This window comes from Anomalospiza imberbis, chromosome 26 (genome assembly GCF_031753505.1).
Source record: "Anomalospiza imberbis isolate Cuckoo-Finch-1a 21T00152 chromosome 26, ASM3175350v1, whole genome shotgun sequence".
NCBI lineage: Eukaryota > Metazoa > Chordata > Aves > Passeriformes > Viduidae > Anomalospiza > Anomalospiza imberbis.
This window is the reverse complement of record NC_089706.1, coordinates 4,479,012-4,492,089: the sequence shown is the minus strand read 5'-3', so window position 1 is coordinate 4,492,089 and position 13,078 is coordinate 4,479,012. Positions and strand designations below refer to the sequence as shown.

Genomic DNA, 13,078 nt, shown 5'->3' with positions numbered 1-13,078 from the left:
GCCTCACGGAGCCTCGGGGCACGTCATCGCACACCTGCATGAGTGGGAGCTTCTCTTCTGCCAGATCTTCCCCTCTAATTCCATATTTTCCTCTCTTATTCCAGCAGGTGCCCTGGACACGGAAGAACTGGAGACAAACTCGGACCAGACAAGCGTGGATCCACCCAAAGGAGGAACCCCCAGTACCTGCTTGGGCCTTTCGCTCTTCCTCCTCCCCAGTGCCATCCTGGTGGTCCTTCTGCTCTGAAGGGTCTTCCTCAGCTGTCCCTGCACCCCTCACCAAGGCTTTTGTCAGTGCTGGTTGTTCCACAGCCCTGGTAGGCTCAGGAGACTCCTTGGACAATTCACACGCTCCCTCCTTACGCTGCCTTCTCTGCTGCAGCCCCGGCGAGCCAAGGGCAGCCAACAGTGCTGGGGGAACTTTGTCCCCTTCCTGAGGAGACCTGAGGGCAGGAGGGTGTTTGCCATAATGCTGGTGACCTTGGACGCTTCTCCTTTTTCCCGGCTTCTGTTCCATTTCCAGGCTGGAAGTGTTGAGCTCTCCCACCCATCTGCCCATGTGGCCAGCAGGCCCCACCACAGCCTGACCTCGGGGACAGCAGGGTGACTTGGGGACAGTGAGACATGGTGGTTGGCTTTGGTGTTTGTAGATGAGACATAGTGACTGGCTTTGGTGGTTTTTTCCAGCAGAAATGCTCTTTTTCTTCCCAATGTGTCCGTCTTAATTTTGGACAAGTTTTACCTCTTTCCCTTCTTGTCCAAACAGAGTGGCTGTTTTGAGGATTTTGGTTTCCTCCTGGTTCTGGTGGAGCTCTGGCCAGTTCTGCCCAGATGTACTGCCCCTCTCCTCCTCACACTCTGGAGCCCTTGCCTCCTCCCAAGCGACAGATTTTACGCGTGTGCCTGCACCTGTGTGCACGCACAGAAGAGAAACCTTCAGAGCTGAGAGAGGCCACCAGCTCCTCCATGTAGCTTTTCTCTGCATGGCTTCATTCTTTGCATAATTTCAGTGTATTTGAATTTAGATACAGATTCCTCTTGACGTGTAACTTGTGTATGTGTGGTCAAGGAGAACAAGTCCCCACATGTGTTGGTACAATCTGAGCTCCAGGGATACAAGTGACATTGTTAGAGGTTTTTGGTGGCTCCTGGGCCTGTTGCAGGACCACTGGCATTGTCTGGGCCACAGTGTTTTGTTACCCCTCATCTCTCCTCCCTTCACCCGAGGATTCCCAGTCAGGTGTGTTAAATATGTGACAAGCTTTGCAAACAGTTGGAAGGAAGATAACAGGGAGATACAGCCCCTTCTGTGGTCATTGCAACCTTTTATTTCTACAGATGAGGTGGAGGATGACCTGAAGGCCATTATTCAGATCCTCCACTGCTGCTCTGTCCTGTGCATCCCCAGAGCATGCACGGAACAAATCCTATTGTGAAAGTATGTTCACTCTCTCTGGGGGATCTGGACACCTGGGAGCTACTTATTATACCTGTAAAATGCTCTTAATTATGTGCTTACATAGAATTGCTAACAGACAACATGACTTCTGTGGGTCCTGAAGGGGTTTTTTGTCTTTCCAAAAGCATGCATGTGCTGCTATTTGTAAGGGTGTAACTTAATGTTTTTAAACCTGTGTAAAAGCAACAGGAGGCCATGGGGATTGAGGATGACGCAGGGAATTTTTCTTGAGCATCCAGCTGAGTGTAAAGTAAAAATGTGTCCCCACCAGGAATTCTTGGACAAGTAAAGCAAGGGAAAAAGAGCTCAGAGCAAAAAAAAAGAAGAAATAAAAACTATGGCTGGAGCACATCTGGTTCTCTGTTTTAGGAAGCCCAGCACAGGCCTATCACACACAAATTCATCTCTGCGGCACAGAAAAAAGTTAAATACAAGTATATGTCCCCAGATTCTGGTTTTTTGCAGCACTTTCGCCTCAGAACATCCATCTGGGAGCAGCATCAGGGGAAAGGGCCTCAAGAGGCAGAATCAGCACTGGAGTGATTCTGATACCTGACTTTGCCTTTTGCTTTTCTCCATCCTCCTGCCCCTGCTTTTCCAAGTAAAGCTGCCCTGCAGCTCCACATTCCCCTTCTCCCGAGCCATTGCTGCAGGAGCCCGGCAGCACCAGCTGTCCTGCAGGAGCCCAGCTGCGTGCGGGCTGCTCTGAGGTCCCTGGCCAGTCCAGCCCAGCCAGGAGGTGACCAGCAGATGGCACTGGGAGAGGCACCGCTGAGAACTGGGCAGCTCAGCCCTGCCCGCAGTTCTGAGCTTTATTTCATTGCCAGCTTCAGATGTAGTTAAGAATCAGATTTAAAATCACCTCGTGCCCAGGTGCTGTGGCTGCTGCACGCTCTGGGAGCAGGCTGAGCTCCTGCTGCCGAGCTGCCTTTGGGGGAGAAATCCCTCCCTGCCTTACGGACAGATGAAAAAAATACAGCCCCAGAGGCTGCTCCTCAGCCGTGTGAGGGGAGAGGGCTCGGAGCTGGGAGAGCATTTCAGGACCTCGTCTGCTTTTGCATCTGTGTGAAGGACAGTGAGGCATCCCCTAAAAGTTCCCTAGAAACACTACCAAGAGCAGAAAAACATTTCTCCTCCCAGCAAGATCATGGCACTCAGGCAAACGCTGATTTTTTGCAGTGGGATCCCCCACCCTGCTGAGAGCCATCGAGGCACAGCGGTGCTGCTGATTATCAGCCACCAACAGAATTCCAGGACTGAAGTGTTTTATCACTGGTGTGGGGCTGTGACCCTTGTGAAAACTCTTGGGTTTTGTTTTCCTGAAGGTTTTGACTTGTGGGGACAGGCTGTTGTGCAAGGACCTATTTATAGAGATTCTCGCAGCAGAAAACTCCAACCCAGAAGGAAATCCGCTTTCCTCTTGCCCTGCTCCCGGGGACAGCGGGGCTGAGCCTGCCCCCACAGCCATTTGGGGGGCTTGGCTTAATCCTGACTTTGGGGCTTTAGGCAAGGGCAGGGTTTGGTGTGGTGCACAGGGGAGTGCACACAAACATTCCAGGCAGACTTTTGCAGCATTTCCACTCCCTTTGGGGGCTGGCATAAAGGGGGCTCTGGCACTGGGGTGACCCTGGCAATGATTCTGCCAGGTTCTTACAGCCCCGTGGCCCTGTGTGCTGGGAGGAGGAGAAGGCATTACCCATCAGCTGGGCTGACTTGGGTCAAATGCTGGGATTTGGGGTGTTTATGAGGCCTGGCTTCTTTATGAACCTCACCTGCTGGGTTCCCTCCATCCCTGGGCCTGTTCCCAGCGGGGACAGGGAGGTGTTTGCTGCTGGTTGAGTGAGAGAAGGTTCCTTTGCTTCAGCTCCTGAATCTCCCGTGAATGCAGTGGGTCAGAAAGGTTGGGGTGAGCACCTACACCCTGCTGGGTATTTGCATTTGGGGTTATGCTGCTGGCAGTTCCATCCAGCTTCCAAATATTCCCTCAGAGTGTTTGGGCTGAAAATGCTCTCGTTCCACGATGTCCTGTGAGGGTCTGGGGAGGAGCCACCTTTCTTGATCTTGCTTCCTGACTGCTTTTTGCTAAAAGGAAGTGCCTATTCCTCCCTGCCATTGTGGTCAGGGATGATGTGGCTGCCCCAGTGCCATGTGCTGTGGATCCTGGCCGGTGAGTCAGGTGGGTGTCCCACATATCCATTGGTGGAAGCTCAGCCAGGTTGGTCACCCTCCTCCTGGGCAAAGCTGCCCTTTCCTTTGTGCCAGGATCCATTGGAGCAATTCAATGTTACCTGGGCTGGTTTCTTAGCCCTTGATGGGATTTATTTGGGTTAGTGGACCCTGTGTTCTCTTCTTGCTGGTATACACATTATAAACATGTTCATAGCAAGGACTCTCCAAGGCAGAAGGAAGCCCCACCTGCAGCCCTTGAGCTGACTGAGGCTGAGGAAGCAGGTCAGGCTTTGTGTAGGAGTTGTGCAGAAAATTTGTGTCAGGAAAGCACGTGCTGACAGCCAATACACATGGTCTAAGCAGCTTGGCCAAATCAGTCTGCCCCACATCCTCATCTTGTGGCTTCCCTTTCACACCCAGGATTTTGTTCGGTCAGGAACAGTGACCACCCCTCAAGAGGTCCCAGTTCACCAGCCAAGCTCACCTCAGGGCAATAAAAAGACTCTGTTTTTAAAAAGTCAAACTAAGTTTATTTTCACAAGGGAATATCTCCAGCAATATTTTATTCATGGCTTCCAGCTCACACAATTCCACTGTTTGAGATTCTCTGCATAAGTATCAATGCCATGCAGGAGGACTGAACAGATTCCATCTGAGACACGTGGGATTAGCTCTTTTCCAGGGGACACCTCTCCAGATGAAGTGGATATGCCGCCCTGTTCCCATGCTTGTGCTGCTATTTTGGTACCCTCCAAGCAATCTGCGGGCAGAAGCCCTGCCCCTGAGCAAGCAGCTGGAGGATAATAATGCAGCTCAGAGGACCAAGCTGTAGTTTTGCACAGCAAGTCGCCAGGACTGCTGAAAAGCCAGATTTATGGAGAAAGGGCTGCATTCCTTCGCCGCTTGGAACTGCAGCATCCCCACCCACCAGCTGTGTCCCAGCCTCGCTGCAGCTACACCCAGTCCCAGCAGAGGGGCCTGAAATGAGCTGCTTCATTCTGGGGACTCCCACGGCCCCGGCAGCCAGGTCTGGCTCTCCCTGTGCCTTTGCTCAGGGTGAAATTTGAGGCCTCCAATTTCTCTTTGCTCTCTCCCTCCCACTTCATCTGAGAAGGTGTCCTCTGCTTGCCCTCGCTCCCCAGTGTCTCGGATCTCACAGTCTCCCTGGCAGTAAGATGGTAGTGATAATGGCCTGAAATGTCCTTCCTGATGCAGCCCTGATCGTGTTACAGCTCCACTCGTGGTCTCAATCCTACTTACTCTGGAAAATGGCAGAGGGATGGTCCCATCTGCTCCTAAGAAACAGAAGAATCAACAGTTCCCTGTCCCTTGCCGAGGGCCAGAGCTCTGAAGCGTGTTGGCTTCTCGCGTGTCTGTTGTCAGGTGACTGCCTGGGAGAACCCAGAAGGATTAGAACTTGCTCCTTTTGGCTCATGTCTCTTCCTTACCTGTCTCCACTTTAAGACAAGATTTTAGTTGGAATCATTGGTTCATCCTATGTAAATAACAAAGAGCCCCAAACTTCCCTGACAGGGTTTGCATGTGAGGGAGTTCAGCTGATAAGGGATTATCAGATCAGAAAGAACCACCCTCTAACTCTGTTCCATGGGACAGGCTGGGAACTTGTCCAAAACAAAATGCACTTCCTGAGCAGGGGCCAACCAGCCAAATCTGATCAGCTCCCAGGGCTCTGAGTCCACAGGGTAAGCTTGCCCCTGGGTCTGGTTCTGACCCGAACTTCAGAACTGGGCACAGCAAAATTAAATCATGAGCTCAGATCTGTCCCATTTATAGAAAAGTATCTGCTCCCCTCCAGACCTGAGAACAGACCAGAAAAGATCAACACATTTAAACACTTTACAACTTGAGCCCATCTCCTGGGAAAAAAAGAATAGAATTGAACACTGGGAGCGGCTGTGCAAACTCATTTCCCTCGAATCTTAAAGAGAGGTGGGTTCCCTGCAAGCAGGTGGCTCCATGCTCCAGTGCCTGAGGCATGAAGCAATTCCTGGAAGAATGCAATTCTGGATGCTGTAAGAGAAACACCCACTGAGTTGATGAACAATGCCATGCTGAGTTTTTGGATCCTCAACAAAAGAAGCGATGCCTTGGGAGCTGCTCCTCCGGTGGTTTTACTGCTCTTTAAGGAAGGCAATAGACTGTATAGTTATCACCTGAAATGGGATCAAATCCCTCCCACCAAACTATACAACCTACTACCTCACCTCCACAGAGCAGAACAGACGGGTCACGGGCACGGATTTGCTTTACTTGCACCACCTGCCCCCACACCTGGAGTAGAAGTGGATGTGCAGACCTGAAGACCTGACTGTCTCCTTAGGAAAGACAGTAGATTGTATAGTTAGCTCAGAGGGAGGACCGGACTCCACAACTATTCAATCTACTACCTCAGCCTCAAGGACAGCTTGGGACCGTGGCAGCCTAAGGCACTGGGACGATCCTTATCCAGGCACTGGGACAATCCTTATCCAGGCACTGAGACGATCCTTATCCAGGAACTGGGACGATCCTTATCCAGGCACTGGGAAGAGCCTTATCCAGGAACTGGGACAATCCTTATCCAGGCACTGGGACGATCCTTATCCAGGCATTGGCTGCTCTGCAGGTCCTGCAAAGAGGAATGCATGAAAAATCAGTATTCTTGATGGCAGGGGAGAGGAGTTATACCCAACCTTGTCCTGGAGCTCCTTCTCCTTCATCAAACCTCCTTCAGCCCACTTGGACTATACCTTGTGCTTGGCAATTACACTGGCTGCAGATTTCATGCACCCAAGGGTGCACAAAAGCAGCAGCCCTGCCCTTGGAACCCGGGGCTACACATGGAGATAGCAGAGCTCTCAGGAAGCTGCAGCAGCGCCAAGCACACCCAGCCAGGCTGACCTCACCTCCTGAACACACAGCGTATCTAGAACAAACCTGCCAGACCAGATAAGAGAATCCATCAATTTAGCTGCTGTGCACTCCAGGGAATTGAGCAGATTAGAAATAACTAAGTACAAGGAAGCTTTTAGGCTGCAAATGTAATGGTATCGAGTACATCAAGGCAGATCTTATTTCCTAAACAAATGAGTGCAACATGCAGCCGTGCTGTCCCTCTAATGCTCCAGCCCAGCCAAGCAGTATTAGCATGGATCCGAGACAGACTGGCTTTCCCCCAAGCCCTTGGCTCACTTTCTGAGGCTTCTTCACTCTCTGCACACCCAAATATAGAGGCGAGGTATTAATCTGGTAGTTTGAAAGAAACGTGTGAGGCTCTTTTGCAAGGAGAAGAAAGAATTCCCCTTGGAGATCAAAGAAGCCCTAATGATCAGCCACGCCAAGCAGGCTGCATGTGCAGCCCAGCACAGTCCCAAAGGATAACTTCCCATGGGAGCTCAGCAGGAGATGTCCCCAGCCTCCACAAGCATCTGCTGAATGCTGTGGTGGGAGAGGAGGGCGCTCATGCAGAATTCTCCAAAGGGATAAAAGCTGCCTAATACTTTGTGCTTCCACAGCTACCAGGCAACAGCCTAAATAATCCCAAAGCTTTGGTCAACTACTGTAGCTGGAATCCTTGTGAGAGTTTAGGATGGCCTCAGGTGCAAGGGTATCTCTGCAGCAAGGTTTGGAAGTGCCCTCTTCCAGAGCTCTCCACAGGCTCTCCTCACTGGCATTCTCCAGCAATGCCAGGTAATTCTCTTAATTTCCTTTGACAAACTGGTCCTTGACAGGGAATGACCCACTGTGCTGGGCCATCTGGCCCAGGCCTCTCCTGGTGTAAGAGGGTATGAACAACGTCAAAATCCCAACGTGGCGGAACTGGTTCCTACAGCACTGGAGTGCCCGGCCCATCCCAGGTGCCAAGTGCATCCCAAACAGCCTCCTGATGGGAAATGCTGTTTATCCTGTTTTTATCAGCATAGAAAGTGATGCACAGGGGTTGCACATCCCTCCTCAGCACATACAACACCAGCCAGAGCTTCGGTGAGGTGACAGCCAGGCTTCAGGGTCCATCAGGTCAGTCACTGCTCAGCTCCTTGGGGACAGAAGGGTTAGTTTAAACTAAAATGTTTCAGCTTCCCAAAAATTAAGCTGCTGCCACAAGCATCAAGCAGAAGGGTGGCAAGAAAGCCACCAGATGCTGCACTGGTCAGGGACTGGGAGGGTGGGTGGTCTACATGGTTTCTGGGTGATGTATAGAGGCAGAGGATGTTAGTCTTCTCCAAAGAGACTTTTAGCAACTGACCTGGAGAAACAATTTTTCCTGGTTCCCAATCTGGTGGTTTCTATTACTTTAAGCACATAAGCCAGATGTATCAGGCAGGCATTTCAAAGGTCACTTCTGATACCTTTGCAGACAACAGGCATTTGGGCCAATCTCAAACTGTTGGTGGGAAATTACATTAAATAAATCTGAGCTCACATAGATGTAATTATACATGGAGAGAGGGAAAAAAAATCCCTTCTGACTTCTATAAGTAAACCTGAAAACAGAAGACTTAATTATAATAATTGTCTTAATGAGTATAGGTTTTGGGAATACCCAGCTGCTGACTCTGGAATCCTGATTTTAGCAGGATCTGTGAAGAAAGGAGTCAAACAGGAGGATTTATGGATCAAACAGGGGGATTTTTTTATGCCCAGTAAGGATGACTAAGAGCATCCTACCCTTAGTATTGCTGTCACACTTGTTTGTCCTACACAAATTGCAATGACAGGAATTCCCTCTCCTCATGGCCCGAGGTCTAAACCATCAAGACAAAAGACAGGGAAGGAAGGAGATGTGCCCAAATTTGCCTGGATGTGATGCAGCTATGCAAAATTCTGGATAAAACAGCCAACAGGGTCTGTAGCAGTCAGAGACCCACACCCAAAACTACTCACTGCCTTCTGAGATTAAACTTAGTTTTGAAAGATTTTTGGATAGTCGATTGCCAAGAACCTCTTCAAAAAACACCACTTTCTGTGCAGGCCTTAAGGCAGTGGCCCTTTAATTTCCGCTTTCCAGATTCATATGGATCCTTCAAAATTTATCAAATCTGATTTCTGTGAAAACACTTCATTGGTTTCTGCAAGCCACTGCACAAAGGTCCCTGTGCACAGAGTGTATCACTACATGGTCCCATTGTCTACAGGTGCTTGGAGGGGTGAGGAAAATTGAGAGGCAAAAGAGTGTTTTTTTCACAGCAAGATCCTCCAGGCTGCAATAAAAATAGCATTGCCAGTCCAGCTTTCAGACTTGTTTTTGGGAATAAAGAAGTGACCTAAACTGCTCCTCATTTATCAGGGCTCAGGGTGGCTTGTGATGACCCCAGCCGAAAACCCAAGATGATGCCCCCTAAATTTTGAAAAATTTTTGCACCAGAGATTCCTGAGCACAGCCAAGTGTCTCCATTTAAAAGAAGCCCACCTCGGAGAGGAGCTGGAAAGGCTCCGAAGCCTTGAGGAGCTGATCTGGTTCATTAAGGAGCACTGAATGAAATGGAGGAGGGGGGAGGAGGAAACCAGAAAACAACAAAGTCTCTGCTTTAAAAGCTGACACCACTTTCAGCCTTTGTGTCGGTGCCGAAATGTGCCAGGGACAGGGAGCGCTTCTCAGTGGGAAATCAGGACCCTGAGCCTCCAAGAGGATTTTCAGCCTCCTGGAGCTGGGGCAGAACCAGCCCCGGCTCCCTGGAACGGCGGCATTGGCACAAAATGGCCGAGTGTGGCCATTTTGTTCCCTTGGCTTCATGTCCTCCCAACCTGGCTGGAAAAATAAAAAAAACCAAACATACGGGAAAAAAAAAGTAAAAATCAAACCAAAAATAAGCCAAGAGAAGGGTGGAAGGTTTTCAGTAACTCCCCAGCATTGTGGGGACCCACAGCGCCAATTGGAGCTGCTGATCCGGCTGGCAGCGAGGAACCCGCTCACACGAAAAGCAGAAAACAAACCAAAAACCCATCTTGGACACACCCTGTGCCACGGGAAAGCAATAAAAAATGACATTTGCCAAACTAGCCATGAAGACAAGTTGTTTATAACTTCTCCCAGGCCAGGCAAACCTCTCAGCAAAGCAAGGCCAAGCAACTTTGCAAACACCCTATGCTAAAGTCAATATTAAATATCACACTTTGAAACAATTAATCAAAGACACCATGAATAGGGAAAGAAAATGGAAGTAAAAATATTTACAGTTCAATGCTGCAACAGCCCATGTCTCTCAGCAATGCTTTTACTCCACACACTTTTAATGACACAGGGAATATTTCACATCAACTTTGTCATCGCATTTATTATTAAACAATTAGCAGGTATCTTTATAAACAGCTGCTCGTCTCTTAGGGGTTGTCTTGGGTCCTATCAGATGTTTCTAAGCATCTGGATCATTATTAATGAATCTGATATTGTTATCTATAATGCAGGCATCAGTAACCTGCTTGTTATATGACTTATCTTTTATTAACCCTTCCTAAATGCATTATTAAAGGTGGACATAAAGGTAATGCTTTTTCTAAATGTTTGTGCATTTTCCTTGTAAATTTGTATATACCTCATCGTCTCGTGAAGCAAAAAAAAGTCACAGAATTTTTGTCATAAAAGATAGGTGCTACTGATATTTCACAGTGTAATTTCATTAAATAAGAGAAAAAAATCCTTCAGGCTAATTTTTACCTGTTCTGCACTCAATTCTATAGGTTAACTCAAAAGTCGAAAGAAAAATTTTTTTTTCCTGCAATACTCTATAAAACTGTTTTATTAATACTGTTAACCTTCTCAACGTTGAGTTCATAAGCTGCTCATGAAAGGTGTGCAGGTAACGTCCACCTTTAATGTAGATTTGGACCAGAACATTACATTTGCACCATGAAGGACCCACCCTGCGCCCGCCCGTGCAGCCCCAGCTCCAGGACCACCGTGGCCCTGCCATTCTCTCTATTGTCTGTTTGCAAACAAGCCAAGGGGACATGGAGGCAAATCAAATACCTTTCTGTGCAAGGAAAGCCATTTCACCTCTTCCTGCTCTCCTTCCCAGCTCCGCTCTGGAAGTGTCTGCTTCTCTCCACATGTCTGGAAAGCCACTCAAGGAACAGCAGGATGATCATTCCAGCACCTTATCAGAGCCTGATCCCCGCCGTGGCACAGGGCAGGGATCTGCTCCTCAGAGTGTCCACAAAGTGACGTGGCTACTAACGCCAAGACATCCAGGCTACTGAAGGAAATGCAGAATCACTTTAAAAAAAAAAATCACTTTTATCTGGCTCATGTTCTGGTGTTTTTGCCCTGCTTCTGCGCAAAATTTTATGGTAACGCCACCAAGTTGCTTTAAACTTTCAAGGCGTGTTCCTGTTGATGGTGTTTCTGTTGTGTATCACACCTTAACGTGTGCAGGATACACACAGAGTGCAGTAAACAGCTTGTGAGCACAGTACAGCTCCAGCCTTGGGAGAAAAGCAAGGGCTTAAAAAGCCAAGAACAGCTATTGCTTTAAATATTTAAATTAAGATGTTTTTATTCCTGAGATGAAAACTTTCAAGGCAAGAAGGCAATAAACAAAAAAAAATCTCTAAAAAAATATCCTCCGGATTACATCAGCTAAATCCAGGCAGTGCCAGCTCGGTGGAAAGGTCAGATCCCGTATGCACCAAAAAGAAGAGGACACACAACAGGTTAAAACGCTACCGTCCGGCAATGACCAGCTCTGGTCATACCAAGCCGATGTGTAAAACCATCCGCCCGTCCAAAAACAAATTAAGACAACAGTGCTCTCTGGTACTTTATAAATCCAGAAGAAAGGAGGGCTGTTTTATTGAATATAGCGAACAAACCTTTCCGTCCGGCTATTCCGTGCAGCCCCGCGGCTCTGCGTGCACCGAGTAGCCTTTACGCTGCTCATACAAAAGCTCAGTTTGGCAATTCCAGGCATTTTCAGTGCTCAACATACGCCAAAACTACCCACTCTCTGCCTCTGCCTTTGGTCTCATTCCAAAATGTCCTTTTTTTTTTCTCTCTCTTTTTTTTCCCTTTCTCTCTCTTGCTACAGCCGGTGCCACGTAGAGACGGGAGAGTTGGGCTCGGACATGGCCGCAGCCTCCAAAAAAGAGCCAAGTCCCAGCGTCCCGGCTTCCCCCTTCCAGACGGGAAACAAAATGGCCATGGAGCAGCCATTTTGTTTGCTGCGGGATGGGAGGGAGAAGGGAAGGGAGGGGAGACGCAGGCCAGGCGGGAAGGATGAGGGGGGAGAGGGGAGGGCGTCAATTCGGCAGGAACCCAAAAGCTCTGCAGCCATGCCCGGGCGCGTCCTCCTTCCTCCTGCCGGCCCCGTCCAGTCCCACAGCGGGACTGAGCCGGAGGGATGGACACAGGGCTGGTTTTCCGTCCCTCCCAAGCCGGTTGAGCCTGAGTTGTCCGGCCTGACATGGGTGACACTCCCCTCCCTGGGCCAGGCTGGCACCTCCATCCCGCCCGCGGGGTCCAGCCCGGCTGCTGCCGGGTTCTGCGAGAGCTCCCAAAGGGAGCTAGGCAGGAGAGCGGAAACCAACCCAGTAACGTCAAACTCCTGAACTTCCCTGGGCAGGAAATGGTGTAAATAACACCCGCAGAGAGGGGGAGAGGAACCCGGCCTTGGGGACAGCGTGGCTTCTACAGCCCGGATCCCAACGGCACCCGCGGGAACAGCAATCCGAGCTTTCCTTGTTCGCTCTCCGTCCCGCCAGGACGTGCCTGCCTCGAAAACAGAGGCTCTCTCCAGCAGGACCTTGTGCCCACAAAAAGCCTCGTGAGCTCCACGACTTTTATCTTGCTGCCCTTCCACGGAGCAGTACCACAGCTGCCCATCCGGGCAACACACCCATGGCTTGAGGAACCAGAGACGCCTCTCACTGGACCCTCTTCTCCCAAAAGCGCAGGGCTGAAGTCCCAGTTAGCATCCAACAAGACACACAGATGAATCTCACCCTCCACCACAGGCATTATGCTCCTCCAAATGCTCACCAAAACCAATGACAGGTTTTTAGAGCAAGGCAAACACCTCACAAACCTGTCTGGGTGTACCCAGCATTGGAAGACCCTTAGGATGACACAAATCAAACACACCTGGGCTTTCTGCTTCTGTAGATGGGACAAGCTGTGAAAATCAGGAGTATTCCCAGGATTTAGGACTGGTAAGATCTCTGCATTAGAAGTCCTATCCCTTGAGGATGCAGGGAACTGGAAATGCCAAAACCCAGCACAGCTTTGAAGCTGTTACAGGACCTGGAGGAAAATCCCGTAAGGAAGGTTGTCAATGGGATGAGGCACTTTGTGCCATATTCACATGGGATAAATTTAAGCACAAGAGGCAGGACCTGCTCAGCTTTCTCAAATCAGTGGGGAAAGTAATTTCTCTGCAAAGTAATTCAGAGCAGAAGCATAATGGCAACATCTTGAATTATCCTGTGAAAAGAGTTAAATCTTTAGGTCTTTTTAAA

General features: G+C 49.4%; 1 protein-coding gene and 1 long non-coding RNA gene across 4 annotated transcripts in view; one reads left to right on the top strand and one right to left on the bottom strand.

The window, feature by feature from the left end:
* Nucleotides 1–5,525, top strand: part of LOC137462814 (peptidase inhibitor 16-like) — a 25,101-nt gene extending 19,576 nt beyond the window's left edge. For all 3 annotated transcript variants that reach the window (XM_068173578.1, XM_068173579.1, XM_068173580.1), the window contains one exon: nt 105–5,525. In XM_068173578.1, the coding sequence (XP_068029679.1) occupies nt 105–247 (143 nt within the window). In that variant the 3' untranslated portion in view covers nt 248–5,525. The remainder of the gene's footprint in view (nt 1–104) is intronic.
* Nucleotides 4,136–13,078, bottom strand: LOC137462819 (uncharacterized). The gene is made up of 2 exons (XR_010993790.1): nt 10,596–13,078; nt 4,136–6,257 (listed from the first exon to the last, which is right to left on the bottom strand). It is a non-coding gene; the product is annotated as an uncharacterized lncRNA (long non-coding RNA).